Genomic DNA, 17,096 nt, shown 5'->3' on the forward strand with positions numbered 1-17,096 from the left:
GCTTGGGTTAACATTTTTTCTTCATGATTAGAATATTTACCCTTAAAAAACGCGTTGTTCTATCTATTTAGCAAAAGTTCAAGTAGACATTCTGGTTCGATGTGTTCATTTATACTGATTCTAGAGGTTGTAAGAAAGTTAAAAATGGATTTCGATGAATAAGAATGGATTAACTTGGAATTTCAATTTTGATATTTTATTATTAACGCTCACTTTGATTAATTTATGAACTCATCAAGACTTATATTAATCTTTAGTTGCAAGAACCTTATTACTACTTTATTATAAATTGATACGCTTTGTCATGACGACTTTCTCTATCTACGGCTGCCATCTCAAAATCTAGCATGGTTATTAATATTGAAAGAGATATTGATGCAAATATTGATTCGGAGTTTATTATCATTATTGATGATTTCAAGCTCTTCATTAATGTTGATTTCAAACTCATCAAAGACAAAGCATTATTAAGGTGTTTTTAATATCTTACTCTTGAACATAATACTATTTATTGCAATTTAAATATTTTATGTACATTATGATTTGAATATTAATTTCTAAATTATAATTTATTTTTGATAACCAACCCGAATATTTTAGATTGCTTCTCTATTGAAACTGTTAACTCATCTTTAACTTCGATTGAGTATAAAATAATGATGCAATGATGGTGTAAAACATGTTATACTGACAGTGCATATGAATAAAACTCATTTTGAAAATACACCCTCATTAATTACAACTAACTTTTCTCTATCACAATTTAAAAATGCATATCCAAATGTTTTTAGTAATATTAAATTTTTAAAAACAAATTATTAAAAGTTAAAGTTAAAATATTTAAACAATTTAAAAGTACAATAATACTATGGTGAATAAAATTGTGAATTCATATCCGAAGACTCTCAAAAACAATACAAAGAAAGAAAAGAGAACAAAATTCACTTAATAGAAACAGAAAGAAAGAGACGGTAATTTTTCCCTCCATCGTTCTTTTCTAACTCAAAAAACCACTTATGAATTCATTTAGGATAGAATAGAATGTATCACTTCTGACTCCTCTCGTCGAATTGATCTGTCTCTTTGCTTCCAACTTGTTTCGATATCCTCTCGACGGTTGGGTAGAACTTCACCAATACATTTGCTTTTGCTTCTCAGAAACCTTGAAGTTGTCTCACTTAAAAACACTAATTATGTTAACAGAAATCTCCGTAAAATTGGTTCAAAACACATATTTCTAGCTAAATAATGGTAACTTCGATGTTCTCTAGTCAAACATCATTAACTTTTTTAACTATGAGGACAAGGAATGGCAGGTTTTAACCTTCAAGGCGTGTTTGAAGGTTATAAGAATGTCAAATCGATAGATAAGAGAGAGGAATAGATAAGAGAGATAGAGAGAGTCAAATCAATAGCAACGTGAAGCTACAAATCAACAACCGGATTTCAACCAATCAAATTATTATATAATACCAATTTTTAATTTATTTTAATATATATTTATAATATCTATTTAATGTTATTGAATTAGTTGTGTGGGAAAAAAATTACACCATTAATGTATAAAAGTTCATCTTTAATAAAAAAATATATATAAAAATTCATCTTTACTAAAAATAAAAACTATATAAATTATTATTGTCTTGATTAAATTTGAATGGATATTTATGGAGGTGAAAAGTTAAAGAAAAATAAAACATTAACATTAAAAGCACCCATCTTACCATCTTACTATGCAAATATTTGTTTCATTAACTGTATGTTTGGTTTGAATGAAAAAAGTTGAAGAGAGAGGTTGAAGAGATAGATCCAAGTTCTCTTGTTTAGTTTAAAGAGAAATGAGAAAGAGAAAAGTTAAAAAAAGTGGGATCAATGCAATTTCTATTTCTCTACAAGGGTGAGAAGAAAGAGCAGACAAAGTTAGTTTCTTTACAACTTAATTTTTTTTTTTTTTTACGTATTGTTCAAATCATCTTTATCAATTGCATATTTTAAAATTGCATATAAATTAAAAAACAAAAACTCTTAATTTTCGTGTTTTTGGAGCTTAAAAAAAACTAAAACATATCTTCTATTTGTGGGATGTCGATAAAATTTATTAATATTGTATGAATTTAAAAATTTATTAATATTGTAACTAGTCAGAAACCCGTGCTGCCGCACGGGTAAAAGTATTTTGTATATTATGTAAATAAATATAAAATGTTGTGTATTTAAGAATCTTCCAAAATAATGATATGGTAATAGAATGACAAATAGTTTTCTAATAATGTGATTAGACAATAATAAGTGTTATTCCTAACTGATATTGATTGTCTCAAAAGAAGGTGTAAATTACAATATTCATTACAAAAGATTACAACAAAAAAGTTGCAACATGTGACTTCAAAATGTAGTGGAGGCTTGAACCTGAAAAATACACAAAGGTCAAATGACATGTCCTAATATTAAGTAAAGAAAGTCATTAAAACTTAAATACAAAGGAATGGTAAAAAATTACAAGCAAAAGATACCTTTCACAAGTTTTGGAACACTTCTTTGAACAGTTAGTGGTGTTACACATTGGTTCTCTATCCTTATCATGAATAAGAATCTTTAATCCTTTCTTTGATTTAACTCTTGAGATCGCGACATATAATTGACCATGACTAAAAACTTCTTTTGGCAAATACAAACCAACATTTTCAAGAGATTGTCCTTGAGACTTGTTAATTGTCATGGCAAATGAGACCATAATGGGGAATTGGCGTCTAACCAATTTAAACGGCCATGGTGACTGTGAGGGAGACAATGACATCCTAGGAATATAAATGATGTTACCAACATTTTTTTCCAGAAATGATCTTAGCTTCAATGACATGAGATGCAAGTCTGGTTACAGTGAGTCGTGTCCCATTGCACAAGCCTTCAGACTGATCTAGATTGCGCATTAACATTATTGTGACGCCAACTTTCAACCTAATTGAATGATTAGGCAATCCAGAAGTTTTGAGAGCATTAAGGAATTCAGGTGTGACATGCTCATATGCATCAAAGTTTGTAGCATCAGATTTATCTATAGAATCGCTACTGAAGTATTCTTTGTCTTCTCCTACAAAAGATGCAAAAAGTTCAACATTACATAAATGATTTCGACCAGCAAGTAATTCCTATGTTTGAGGACAAATTCAATATAAGTATTCATTTGTTACCTGGAAGAAGGTTTGTGATATATTCGTTGATATCATCAACGACCTCAATTGTTGAAGCTAAGATTGCACGACTTTGGAGATAGTCAGAATCAAGATAGTTATGAATAAGATCAGGGTAGGTATCCTCCACAATTGCCTTAATGGGATCTGAAAAGTTTGAAATTAAAAACTCATTTGGAATAGAAATATCAGCATAACCATCATTCGGCTCACACACGGTCCCATCCCCAATATTTAAAATCCATTCTGAAAAGCTCCTAATGTCATCTGAAGTAGAAGCACTTGCACCAGATTGTAACCGCATGTTTTTTGTAAGCTTCAAGACTTTACAGTGGTCCCAAATATAAGAAGAATTGATTGTTGCATGGATAATATCAGATCTAGTACCTCTTGGTATAACGGGGAGAATTTGTCTGAAATCACCACCAAAGACGACAACCTTACCTCCAAATATTTTCTGAGATGCATTAGGCATTCCTCTCATAATATCTTTCAAGGACTTATCAAGAGACTCAAAGCAAAATTTGTTAGCCATCGGAGCTTCATCCCATATTATAAGATCTGTCACCTTTAGAAGCTCAGCAAGATCATCTTTTTTGTTAATGTTGCAAATAGAATTTTCTAAAGTAGGGACAGGAATCTTAAACCTAGAATGAGTTGTTCTGCCACCTGGTAACAGTAAACTTGCAATCCCACTTGATGCAACCGGCAAGACAATTTTTTTCTTAGACCTAAGTGCAGCTGATAAAGTGTTCCACATAAAGGTCTTACCAGTTCCTCCATAGCCATATAAAAAAAATACACCACCTCGTTGCTTATCGACAGCATCCATTATTTCATGAAAAATGTTTCTTTGCTCATCTACAAAATACAGAAGCATGGGAAATAACATGACCACAATGTAAATACAGATATTCTTATAATCACTTGGTTAAGTAGATTAAGATTACCTGTCAAAGATGAGTACAAATTAGAAAAAAGTTGTTGTTGTTCGAGAACATCGTATTGACGTTCATCATAGAGAAGTCGATTTCCTATAAACGAAACAACAAAATCCTTGGGATATGACATTGGTTTGAAATCTTTCAAACTTTTATTATTGTTTTGTAATAGTGTTTCAATAGCCATTAAAGTTAGTTCCTTTAGCTCCGCATCACTTAGTGTCAACCCTACAATAAATAAAATAATATATTGTTAGAATATAAATTCCTTCTAATGGATATAATTTGTAGATCCGCATCACTTAATAGGTACTGCTGGTTTATGACATTTGTTTATTTAAAGAATATAAACTAACAATATATAAATTTATAAGTTCCTATTATAATATAAGCTAATTTAAAGAATATAAACTAACAATATATAAGTATATAACTTCCTGTTATAATATAAGCTAACCGTATGATGTTTCAAACTCCTCATCACTATATCGCTACTGGTAGTTAATATTTATAAACTATCAGTAAATAGGTTATAAAGTTTCAAGTTGGGCATCACTATTCAAGTTGCGTATCACTATTCTTATCATATCATAATGTTAATATTTTATCATACAGAATGAAAAGCATTTAATGGATGGTGGAAACATAATTATTATAAGGAGTTAATATGAAATACCTTGATCTCTTGCCAATAATCGTTGATCATAAAGAATGCCATCTGATAAATACTTCCAAGTCAACCTCCACACATGTTCCGGTCTATTCATGGATGACGACATCAACATCGTAACAAATAACTTGCATAAAAATAACTCAGATCCCCAAACATGTGCCTCTTTTATTGCTTCAACAAATTCTCTATCATCTTGTAGAAAGCCCATAGCAAAACACGCTCCTCTAAAAGTTTTATGTTTTTTGCCATCAATAGTTTTGATGTCATCATAACATAAAGGGTCTTTCTTCACAGTGAGCATCATCCTTAAATAAAACAATTCACCTGTGCTTTGAGGAACCCAAATAAGTCTTCCAATTGTATACCCTCGTTTCCTTGGTTTCCAACTTCGGCTTCGTTTATGATAAACAAATTTAGTAACAAAGTCACCGTAAGTTAGTAATCTAGCTTCTTCGTAAGTTTTGTTAGCCTCAAACCAAGATGTAAACATTGACTCGGTTCCACTTGGTTTGAGTAAAACATCACCAACTTGCTCATAGCTAGTCTTTGTAGTAAACGGAGTTTTCACCTTCCATGTGAAAAAACAATCTCTCTACGGCTGGTTTTCTTCCGTGTATAGAATAAGAAAATATCCCCCAACATGCCTCGCTTGGGGAGATGTATCTACAATCCAAATATTGCTTGATCTCGTCGATGTTGTCTTTGTTAGAACCGTGTATGACAGCAGAAATTCGATCTGAACCTTTGTTGATGTATTTGAAAAGATACTTGATAGAAGTACTTTGATTGCACCATTCCATGTTGATGTGGGCTTCGTACTTCAACAATAAACTTGGATTGTGAGGAACGACATGACCACTATGAAAGATGACCCCGTTTTTTTCAATCGTGTGACCGTTGTTTCTTCTCCTATAAACAGGATATCCATCTTGGTCCACTACAGTGGTGGGTTGAAATTTTTTGGGGAAGTACTTGGAGCATTTTCTATCTTTCATGCAAGGTGAATTAACATTTGCCAAACCACAAGGACCATGAACCATATGAGATTTGACCAAATTGTACAATCGAGGATGTGTTAACGGATCGGGCACTTCAGCACTAATTATCTTATCAATGTCTTCGGGTCTTGGATATTTGTTTGAAGGATGCAAAAAGATCAAAATATGGGCATGCGACAATCCTCTCTTTTGAAACTCAATGGTGTACATATCTAGCATTCATAGACATAAGTAAATTAACACAATATCGTAGTAGTAGTAGTAGTAGTAGTAGTATTAATGCAACAAAGTACAAGAGAAGTTAAAGACGAAACTCACAGGCAAGCACTTTTCCTAGGACACCTTTCTTGGTTAAAACAGTCAACAATTGATCAAACTTGATTTTGAATATTCTTGAAATGATGTTCGGTCGATCTTGTGGTTTCAAATGAAGAGGACCAAGTACTCTTTGAATCTCAGGCCAATTTGGGTTGCAGGTAAATATAATGAACAAATCAGGAAAGCCAACTTTACTACAAATAGCCATACCATCATAGTACAATTGATCCATAAACCTACGACCGCCGACAAAGGAGGATGGTAAAACAACTCTTTTGCCATGGTTGACCCAGGAGCTTGACTTTGATCACCTTCCTCGTTTAGAGACTTGTACTTGGAGACCCTAAGCTTTGGTTGATTTTTTCTAAGCCATTCTAACTTCTCGGATTCTAACATTGTGTAACCATCGCACAAAAATTGTTGGAACAACCTCCTAGAAGATAATAAAGTCTTAGCCTCAGTAAACCTTGTTTGAATGCGAAATGCAAGCCATTCTCTAATGGTAAGCCTATTTCTTATGCTGTTTTCATGGATGGGCAAGTCTCTATGAGCTACATCAGGCCTATAACCATCTTCACTGTATGGAAAAATCAAAGGATATTGAAAAGCCATGTAACTTGCATGAATCTCATTGATTCTCTGAAGCTGTCCTCCTTTTGTCTGCATTAGAATATCCCTCATTTCTGCTGTGTCAATATCACCGACAACCAAAGCAGCAACTTCAGAAACAGTCGGTTTATTATATACTCTCCCATCTGTGGATCTATTAGAAATTAGTCTCAGCCTAAGGTTTTGAGTTTCACCATCGTCTAACCATTGCCTTGCCATTTGGAAACTCTTAGCATGAGGATTGCATTTGTACAGCATATCAGACAACTGTTGGACAACCATTTATTCAATATTTTTGGAGTTCCTGCCATGTAGTTAATTTAAAAACTAATAATTATGAAATGAATTGGTAAACCATAATGCATGAAACAGCATAAGATTTGTAAAACATCAATTTGGTAAGATTCTTGTTACCTTAGTCCTTGCATTCTATGATGGACCTCATTCTCCGTATCATAAATATACAATTGAGCAAATTTCGGCTTTTGACCTTGTGGAGGTAACAAACTCCCAATTCGATGACATGTTTGACCTTGTATCCTAATTGTTGGAGGCCCGCATCCATTGTTAAAACGATTGTCCAACTTTGCTCCAGGTGATGTGAAGGCAAACATCAAATTGTAAACTCGAATTTGATGTTGGAACTTCCTGCTGTCTAAGTTATCGTTATCAAACAACAGTTTTGCCAGTACTCTTGGTGGCTGTTCTAGCAATGGAAGTTCTACTTTTCCATTTCCACAACAAAGCATAAATTTCGGATTGGCTGCATGGGAACTCTTGTGCATCCTTTCTTGATACCACATCATTGCTTTACAATACCGACATTCTATTAGAGGGTCACCGACATCGTAATAATCTACACAATGAATACAATATTTATGCATTCTGCGGAATAATTTATAATGCAAAAATTTGAGAAATCTATGTAATGCCATTTGATATTCACTACATACCCTCAGAAGTTCCGCTATAGTTGTCGGGAATTGTAAATGGTGCTGCAACATCTTCTGATTCTGACCATTCGTCTTAGTCGGATAAATATGCTTTTATTCAAAGAGAGAATTTGGTGTAATACAAAGATTAGCATAAAAATTGGCTTAGACTGTCCATATATGTTAATGATAGCAATAACGATTATTCCACAATTCCGCAATGCAAGGACCATAGATTTAACTTACTTGCGAACGGGTCATAGTCGCTATCCTCTCCAGAGTCGCTCTCAAAATCCAAATTGACGGCTGGCGTAAAAACAGGACATGATGGCTCTGGTCTATGATTGGCACCATGTGTGGATTGTGAGACAAGAGTAGCAAAATTTGGGTAAGGTTGTTTCGTGGTTTGATCAAATTGCATATTTGAAATGCTTGGTCGACTGTCACTCCTGAATGGAAATAAGTTATGGGAACCACGATATATGTTGTGTAGAGTTTCTAAGATTGGGGTGCAGATTGTATATATTACAATTTTCATTTAAAATACATCGAGCATGTACCTATGTTGTGATGTTGATGCCGGTGTGTCCTTTTCAGACTGTGTTTGTTGTTCATTCGTTTGTACGGCAAACTTTTTGCTCAAGTTGATAGCCAGGTTGGGAAATCCCAGTTGCTTCCTAGGCCGACCCCTGCCTGGTTTGTTGTTGTTTGGACAGCTGCAATTTCAAAACAGCACCACAGCAAGAAACTTTAATGAAAATGCCATTAGTGTTATTTTGCTATTTGTTGTACAATTCTTATAGAAACATGAATGAAATGGTTATATAAATGGTGATAACAAATTTAGACAACATAATGAACAAATAAAAGATATAGATTTTGTAATTCATCATACGACGTTTGATTTACGGAACATAACGGATTGGTTGTCTGGATAGGAAGTGTTGCAGCCGAGGTAGGTGTTTCATTCGCATCTAGTCCTATTATGTGAGGTACCGAGGAATTGACTCCATTGGTGACAGGATGAATAGCGGCAGTTTGGCACCTTGGGTGATCAAGATGGAACAAAGTGTTATAAATGAACAAATATAAGGAGCAGATGGAACATAAATGTTGTACTTCTTTCGGCTGCTATAAAAATAAAAATAAAAAGGTTCTAAGTACATACGACATTTTAGGAGCATTTGTCCCAGTCGGTTTTGTTTGGATAGGCACATTCCTGCTCAAGTGATTTGCTATATTCGGAACCCCCAACTTCTTTCTAGGCCTGCCCCGTGTTGGCTTGTTCGCTCTTTCTCTTCTGTTTGACACATTAAAAGAAAGTAGCAGTTAAAAGTACCCTGTTGGAATAAACCATAATGCACATAACAGCATATGTATTGTCTTGACAAAGTTTGAAAAATGAAATAGTGCAGTATTGATAAAAGCAATATTTTACAAACATGATGACTAACAAATTATTACTGAAATATACACAATTTGAGATACCGCAGAGTCCGGTCTTTTTGCAGGCAGCCTTTGAAGCGCAGATGTGTTAAGATGGTTGGTTACATTAGCGTCACTGTTACTTCCTGGCTCAATATAAGAAGTCTCTAATGTTGGTGTATTAGATGAACTTCCAAAGTCAAACACGGCTGCACTGGAAGAAAACTTAGACAATAAATTTGTTCCTAGCGTCTCTATATGGCACTTCCGCACATTTGTTTTAAAACAATGTCTTGATGGGCTTGGTTCGGAACCTTGAAAAAGTCGTCTATTATAAAATGTCTCATTGGTTAGGTGGGACTGAGAATTTTGTTTCTGAATTGACGGAGTCAGCTCGCCCAATGGTTGTCTAGGTGTCATTGAGATAGGCGCCATAGGATTTGTATCCATATTTATCGGTTGGTGAGGACTATATTTCTGACGCTTTGAACGGTTCTCTTTCAAAACCAATGATTGTCGCGCTCTTGCTTTTTTCCCTAGATCAACGTTCTCAAGACTATCCATTTTTCTTACATATGCACCCTACATAATAGTTGCAAGACAAATTAGTTGTAAGTACAAACCAACTATAAGTTCACCGAAACAGTGTTGACATCTATTCATATGTTTCAGATATCTAAATATAAGTAAGACTTATTTGGCACAGTTGTATTAAACATATGTTAGAAAAAGAAATTTAAGCTTATGTATTTATTGCAATCTAATATATGGTATCAACTGCAAAATGCTCAACTCATTTATAACATGTCTTAGAACATGGAACTTGGTGGATTTTTCATTTATTGCAACCAACATAATTAACACACCAACCAAATTTAATAAGTAACCAACCAGCTGCATAATAAATGAGTGCAATCAACCAACTATATACGGAAACTACTCATATGGCAGCAAGTCATATGAGCTAACTTCCAAACTAAAGAATATAAGTTCCTGCTAAGAAACATTGTATCCATGCATTTGTTATAGGCCTGCTATAGAATGAGGTGAATCTCAAGGTCAGTTTATTCAAAATATTGTATTTATGTTCTAACCACATGAAGTTAAGCCTATGTATGTTCTAACAAATATGCACACGTTACTCCCAAGTTCTTGTGTCCAGTTCAGTCTTGGAAAAAGTCCAGAGGCTCATATATGATTTCCAACATGTAGATTGCATTCAAATGCAAAGAACACGAGTTAAGAGAAAATATACTCACCTGTTAGCAGAGGCAATATTGTCAACCATGTACTCAAAGCTGCAAATGCAATATTAGTCCAAGGCAAGTCCAAGATTTCCTACAATTTTTTATATTGTTATGAACTTAGAGTTAGTATATCCATACATGGGTAAAGTTTAGAATCATTTTGAGGATTACAACATTTTGACTTAGCATTTACATTAATTATAGCTCTTCCTTAAAAAAAACCAGTTCTATTAGTTTAGCCTTTTTGTATATGAGGTGGGATCCATTAGATAGTTACTTGGGGTAAAATTAGAAATTTCCTTTGATATGAATGTAATTATAGCCTGAAAAAAATTAGCTATAACAAAAGGAACCAAAATGCTTTAATGCTTTAACAAAAGGAACCAAAATGTTGTTTCTAATAGTGTCCAACTGTCCATAGCATTGAGTTTCTTTTAATTTTCTTTGAAATGACAAGTGCTAGTAATAATCTGTTAGAAATATTATTGGGGAATATTGAACCCACAACCGATATTATCTCCAGCCCTTATATTACTACTCAAAACCACCTTGTCACTCCTATAGTAGCATTGAGTTTCTAATATATGTGTTTCCTTGAGTCATTTAAACAGAGGGGTTTCAATTTTAAAGTATGTATATTTAGAAACAACTGCTATTTGTTAATATTATCATAATAAAATGAACTTTGTTCATTGGATGTACAAAGTGTAACTTAATCATGTTTTTCCATTATATAATAACTTAATGAGGACGTAATACCCATTGGATTTTTAATTCAGTATTGTTATGCTTCCTGCACTGTCAAGCTTAAATCTTAATAGATGCAATATATCTGACAGAGGGTGTTCCAAGTTTTCGAGTAAGTTGTCAAGAATTCTCAAGAGATGAATGTACTAACAATAAATAAGGCTGACAGGCTTTCTTGAGTATATGCCACTAAATTAAAAAAATGTAAGTCTTCCATTATAATATCCTGTTCTATTAGTTTGCCCTTTTGGCATATAATAAGTAAACATAATAAATAAAGGTATTTCCTAAAAAACAGCTTTCTATTGTTCTGAAAAGCAAGACTACCATAGATAATTTGTCCAAATAACATATAAGTTCAATTGACCATTATTTAATTTTTTATACGGGAAACAGTATTTAATGATGAATTTGGAAATAGAGAGCCACCCTATAATTTGCAGCAGACTGCTCTACTGCTAAATAAGTAAGTATTCTGCGCAAAAGGTCCATATGTGCAGCCGGTACATGTTTTGATTTTGACAATGTATGTAAAGTGCAGCTGTAATTCTTGAAAAGGTACATGAAGACATGCTTATTATAGGTAGCCTTTCTCAATGAGTTGTAATTTGTAAATCACAAACTATTTCAAATTTCTGTCTGGTTTCCTAGTTCATGTGTTTTGATTGTATCTAGCATTATTTATGAAGCATAGTATGGAAATACATATTCAAGACATAATTCCTACAAAGCATAAATCTTAAGATATATTTTTTAACTCATTGCAGTGAGTGACATTTGGAAAGATTAAAATAGCCTTTTTATGGTTAGTAGTAAATGAAGCATATACCAAGTCTAAGAGAAGTTGCTACCTACTGGCGATTAGTATTATAATTAAATGGGAAGCATAAATTAACATTGGGTTTTTTTTTCTAATATAATAGATAGTAGACAAAAGATAAATTAGATAAAATAAGCTTGAAGTTAAACCCTAAAGCTGTATGGCAGCAGACAAGATTGAAGGAGAAAAGTAAATTTTGAAACAAAAACACCTTGTCAAATCTATAACCAACAGCAAGTTAATAAAACTACATGGAGTAATCAAAAAACATTCAGCTTAAATAGTATGTTTAGGAGTTAAAGTACACATTTCAATAGCTTAGAACATGCATTAAAACAGGAAATCAAACTACAAAACACATAGTACTTGAATAGTTTCCTTACATAGAAGGTGTCAAATAAAAAGTTGCATCAAAAAAGATATGGCTTCTAAATAAGGATCTCCCAAATTACTCCTTCTTGATATGTTTGATTTTCTTCCCAGACTTGGCCTTCGTAGCAGATTGCTTAGGGGTCAGTTCTTCAGCCAGAATGGGTTCAGTTACACTGGTTGATGCAGCAACACGCTTGGCAGGAGTGGAGCTAGAGCTTGCAGTTGGGCTCCCTGAACGGTTTGCAACCAAGGATGGTTGTGCAGTTAGCTCTAGTTCTTCAGACTGTGTAACCTAGTTATAATATTGGAAAAAGATTAAGATCTAAGATTATTATGATAAACAACCCTTAGCATGTAATTTCAATTATATATATGAAATGACATACAATTGGTTGAATTGGATGATCAGTAGGAGTGTTGGCTTCATTATCCATAACAGCAACATTTGAAGTAAGCTGTAAAAAATAAGACTTACTTAAAATTGAGGTTTATGCCAAACATTTAAGTTTAAGTGTTCAATTATATAAGTTCATATAAAACCTCATTTGGGCAGAGGTGGCTGTCAAAAGTGTTGAAAAGGTTGTCCTCGTTAAGTATTGTGACGATAGAGAATTGCTCGAAACTCGATTGATATTTGACACGGAAAACCATTTGTTTGTTCAACAACACATCAAGGTGAACAGGCCAAATCTTTGGGTTATCTTCACCAGCCTATGAACCACAAAAAAAGAAATTGTAAAAATCTTACTTAATCATTGTAGCAACCTGCCCTAAAAATTAAGCTTTTAGAGTCGCCACCTATTCTGAAGGGCGAATAGGAAACCCTACGCAGTTAAGAGATTCGGGGTAAGTTATTATAATCAGGTTGAGGGAAGGTGTTAGGCACCCTCAACCCTTTCCTAAGGTTTTGTGTTCAAAGTAAAGGTTAATGGCTAAATATTGAGGTTTATAGCTAAGGAAGTGAAAAGGGCAAAACTAAGATTTTAGGGAGGGGGACTCGCCTTGGTTATCCAAGTGCCTACGTACCTCCTTAGGGAGGATCAGAGTCTACGTAGTTCGGGCACAGGATTGTACGCCTTAGAGTTTGAATTTTTGGTTTGAAATTGATTAAAGGCTTTTTGAATGGCCTGTCGTAGTTTTGAAAGTTGTGAATTGAAAAGGATGAACATCCGTAGTATCGTGGTTTAGTGTTTTTTAGATGTTTCGGCCGATTTGATATGGCACCGTTAGATGAGGTGATCAATAGGTTTGATCAGTATAGCTAACGGATTAATGGGTATTGCTGGTTACTGAGATCGATAGGTTGATCGTCGCGGGCAGCAATCTAAATGTGTTTTGAATTTTATGTATTTTTTTATCTCTCGTCTAATGCGACTAATAGCTTTAGTCGGGTCGAGGAGAGAATTTAAAATTAATCAAGAATCAATTGAAATTTTTGCCCAAATGGGATTGGGGCAAACCCTAATGCTTATGACCTTTTTAGGGTTTTTGTGATTTTTTTAATATTAATTAAAAAATTAAATCAATTAAATCGAATAATCGGAAAAAATATTACATTCCTAACCCTAATCCTAGTTTTATTATACCCTAATTCTAATTGAATAAAAAAACATTGATGGTGATAGGTATACCCCCTTTGCCATTATGCCATGATTCGTTGACTGTTATTCTCATCATCGCTAATCAAAATAAACAAACAAAGATTAAAAAAAACAATTTGATGGAAACTGGCGCGCTGGACACTTCGTCTTCTTCGTGGGTGGCTGAACTTTTGCCCACGGTTTCAGTATCTTCTAGCTACAGATTCCAGGTGTAGTCATATGCCTGTAAATTCAAAAAGTGACAAATACGAACCGAAAATTAATAGTAAAAACATACATCAATGCGAATTGGCCTTCTGAACACAGTGGTGTCCTTCGTTTCACTTAATTTTGTCAATATTAAGAAGCCCCAATTTAGAGTTCCAAAACCCTAGTAATGGCACATCACAATACCTGTACTTAAAACCAAATTAAATAAGCCAGAATGCTTATAAGCTTCAAAATGAACACGAATATGTAACCACTATTAGTTTATAACGCACGTATGAAGAAAATCGAAATCAAAATTTTGGTCCAAAATATGGTATCGATCTACGATTCTGTACGGTATTGGGTACTTATAATGGTCCATATAAATTCAGAGAAGGTCCTAGAACCGGTCTGTATCCTTGGAATAGCTCGAATTTGATCAACACTTTATATGCTCCACCATTCTCGTTCACGATTTTGAGCGAAATTTTGAGGCTCCTCTCCGAATTTTTCCGGCTGCCCAAAAGCCCCCTCACTTCTGAATTCGTCCAGCTATATATGGTACCTAGATTAGGTCAAGAAAAAAACCATCCAAATTGAAGAATCAAGATTTTATGAATCTAAACTTGCCATTCTTATCCCTTCTATTTCTCAAACTTCTTCCACGTTTTCTTTTGGATGTTTGAACAATACAACCTCTTTTTTTTTTTTTTTTTTTCATATTTTTTTGTATTTACTTAGTATTTAAATGAGGGAGAAAAATCAAATAATTAAAACTAATAACTATTCTATTCAAATTAACTAATAACACTAATCAATAAATATTAACCTAAATAATAATACTAATTCTAGATAATATTAATAACAATATCACCTAACATTAATATTAATATTAATAATAAAATTAATAATATTAAATACTAATAGTTAGAAGTAATAAAAATTACTAATAATAATCCAAAAAAAATGCAAATGTTAGTAAAAAAAATAAATAATATTAACAGATGATGAAACCTTTGTAATAATTTGGGCCCCTGGTTTGGATCCCAAAACACCTGTTAATCGCACCCCATCTTGTTCTCAAGATATTTTATAAGAGGGCGGGTTTGACAATAGGAATGTCAAACCCCATGGCTCTTAATTCTAATCCTTGATGATTTAACAGGCGTAGATTTGATCGGGCAAATTTTAGGGTATGACAATCATACTTCTATATAATTAAGATTGTTGGATTTTCTAACTAACCTGCTTCATAACTTCTCTTAACTCCTTTGCACTCAATTTCGTGTAAGGGATAACGTCCTTGTCCCAAAAAACAAAGGTACCATTGTAGTTATCATACTCAAGCTCAACTTCAACTTTGAATCTACAATTAAATTGAAAGACAAAATTTAGAGGATAATGATATAATAGGAAGCTTGTTATATAGAAATTTAGTTAAATTGGGCTCACTTGGTTACGGGTTCGACATTGGTAATTCCGCATGCACATTCAAAAGTTTCACCTTGTGACTTGTTAGAAGCTCTGCAGCCAGGGCATGACTCAAAAAACCAGCCAAACCTGGAAGCTTTGAAATGTTTTGTAGTGCCAATGGTGGTTGCAAAACAGTCCTAATGCATATAGACATTTTCTATTAATGAGTTTCAGATACATATGAAATGGTAACTATTTCTTACACTATGAGTAATTTGGAATTCTTGTAAGTATGAGTGCCATTGAAATAATATTGAATGTTGTATTGAAAAAAGTGATAGTGATGATACTTTACTGGTATATGAGTGTTAAAAGAGAATGAAATAACTCCATGGTATAGGGGTTACAACATGGTTGAGATTTGAGCAGCCAGAAACATCCTCGAAGTAGGATGGCTGTCTACATCTATGACTGTCAATGGAGATACGGTAATAGTTTTGATTCTCCAAATCTATACATTATCCAGCAAACAACTATCTTACTTTCTGTTTTTTCTTACAGCTGGCAGCTGAGGTACAATACCTATTAAAGGTACGCACGTGTATGCCTTTGCAGAACATGGCACTAATCTAGGAAGTTCGAAAGATGTTAAAGGAAAATCGATCGTAGTCTATAGGCAAATGGGTCTGGGGTCCTCTTATGGTGCTGGTATGAAGCTTGGTTTAGTAAGAGCAGAATATGTCGTTGACCATAATTCAGGAACAGGTGCAGTATTTTTCTGATTTGTAAATTTGGGGCTTATGATCAATGTCCAATTCATGAGAACGGAACGTAGTGATTTCTAATGTGTTTCAATTTTTTTCCCCTTGCGATGATGATTGTTGGAGAGTACTGGCAATTATTGATTTGATATTAACCAATTAAATCTGTTAGTTGATGAACACTTCTACCAGTTTGTGTCACAATATTTTCTTCTCTTCTGGTAGCATTTCTAACTGAGGTTTCCACTTGAAATTATTAAAAGGTCTTTGTAACAAAACTGCTTTTTGTGAAAAATCGGTTTAGAACCAAGCCGATCCATATTTAAACCGGTTTTAGTAAAATAGTCTTAAGATCCAAACCAAACTATATATATGATTTAATTTGGGTTGGTTATTGATCCATGCACACCCCTACTTATAACAAGCATGTTACCAGGAATATTTTTTTGTTCTGTTTTATATTATAATCTTAAACACTTGTAACAATATATTTAATAAAAGAAAGTTGTATGCATAATAGGAATACAGAGGATTGATGTAGAGAATTTTAGTCTAAACAAACTCAAATCATAGTAGAAAATTTGTAACTTTAATTTATGCAATGCTTTAACAATTACAAAAGCAAACACTTATCATCCACCATATACAATTAAAAGCTCAAAATTGCCACCACAAATAAATTGACACCACTAGATCAAGATCATATGATTCACAATACATTTTATTACAGTAAGTCAGACTCAAAATACAAACTCAACATTAAATAATAATTTCTTAACTTCGATACTTGCATGTTTTTTCGACTGTGTAAAATCCAAATCTCTTATCACGGTGACTAAATTTCATCAATACTCACGGT

General features: G+C 33.4%; 1 protein-coding gene across 1 annotated transcript; it reads right to left on the reverse strand.

Annotated features, from left to right (window-relative positions):
* Nucleotides 1-12,347: 12,347 nt before the first annotated feature.
* Nucleotides 12,348-16,096, reverse strand: LOC131604320 (uncharacterized). Its single transcript, XM_058876767.1, has 5 exons — nt 16,019-16,096; nt 15,516-15,673; nt 15,309-15,429; nt 12,660-12,984; nt 12,348-12,565 (listed from the first exon to the last, which is right to left on the reverse strand). Exons 1-4 carry the CDS (start codon nt 16,094-16,096, stop codon nt 12,793-12,795), a joined length of 549 nt encoding a protein of 182 aa, XP_058732750.1. The 3' UTR covers nt 12,348-12,565; nt 12,660-12,792.
* Nucleotides 16,097-17,096: the final 1,000 nt, after the last annotated feature.

The sequence above is a fragment of the Vicia villosa genome, linkage group LG5, assembly GCF_029867415.1.
Source record: "Vicia villosa cultivar HV-30 ecotype Madison, WI linkage group LG5, Vvil1.0, whole genome shotgun sequence".
NCBI classification, from domain to species: Eukaryota; Viridiplantae; Streptophyta; class Magnoliopsida; order Fabales; family Fabaceae; genus Vicia; species Vicia villosa.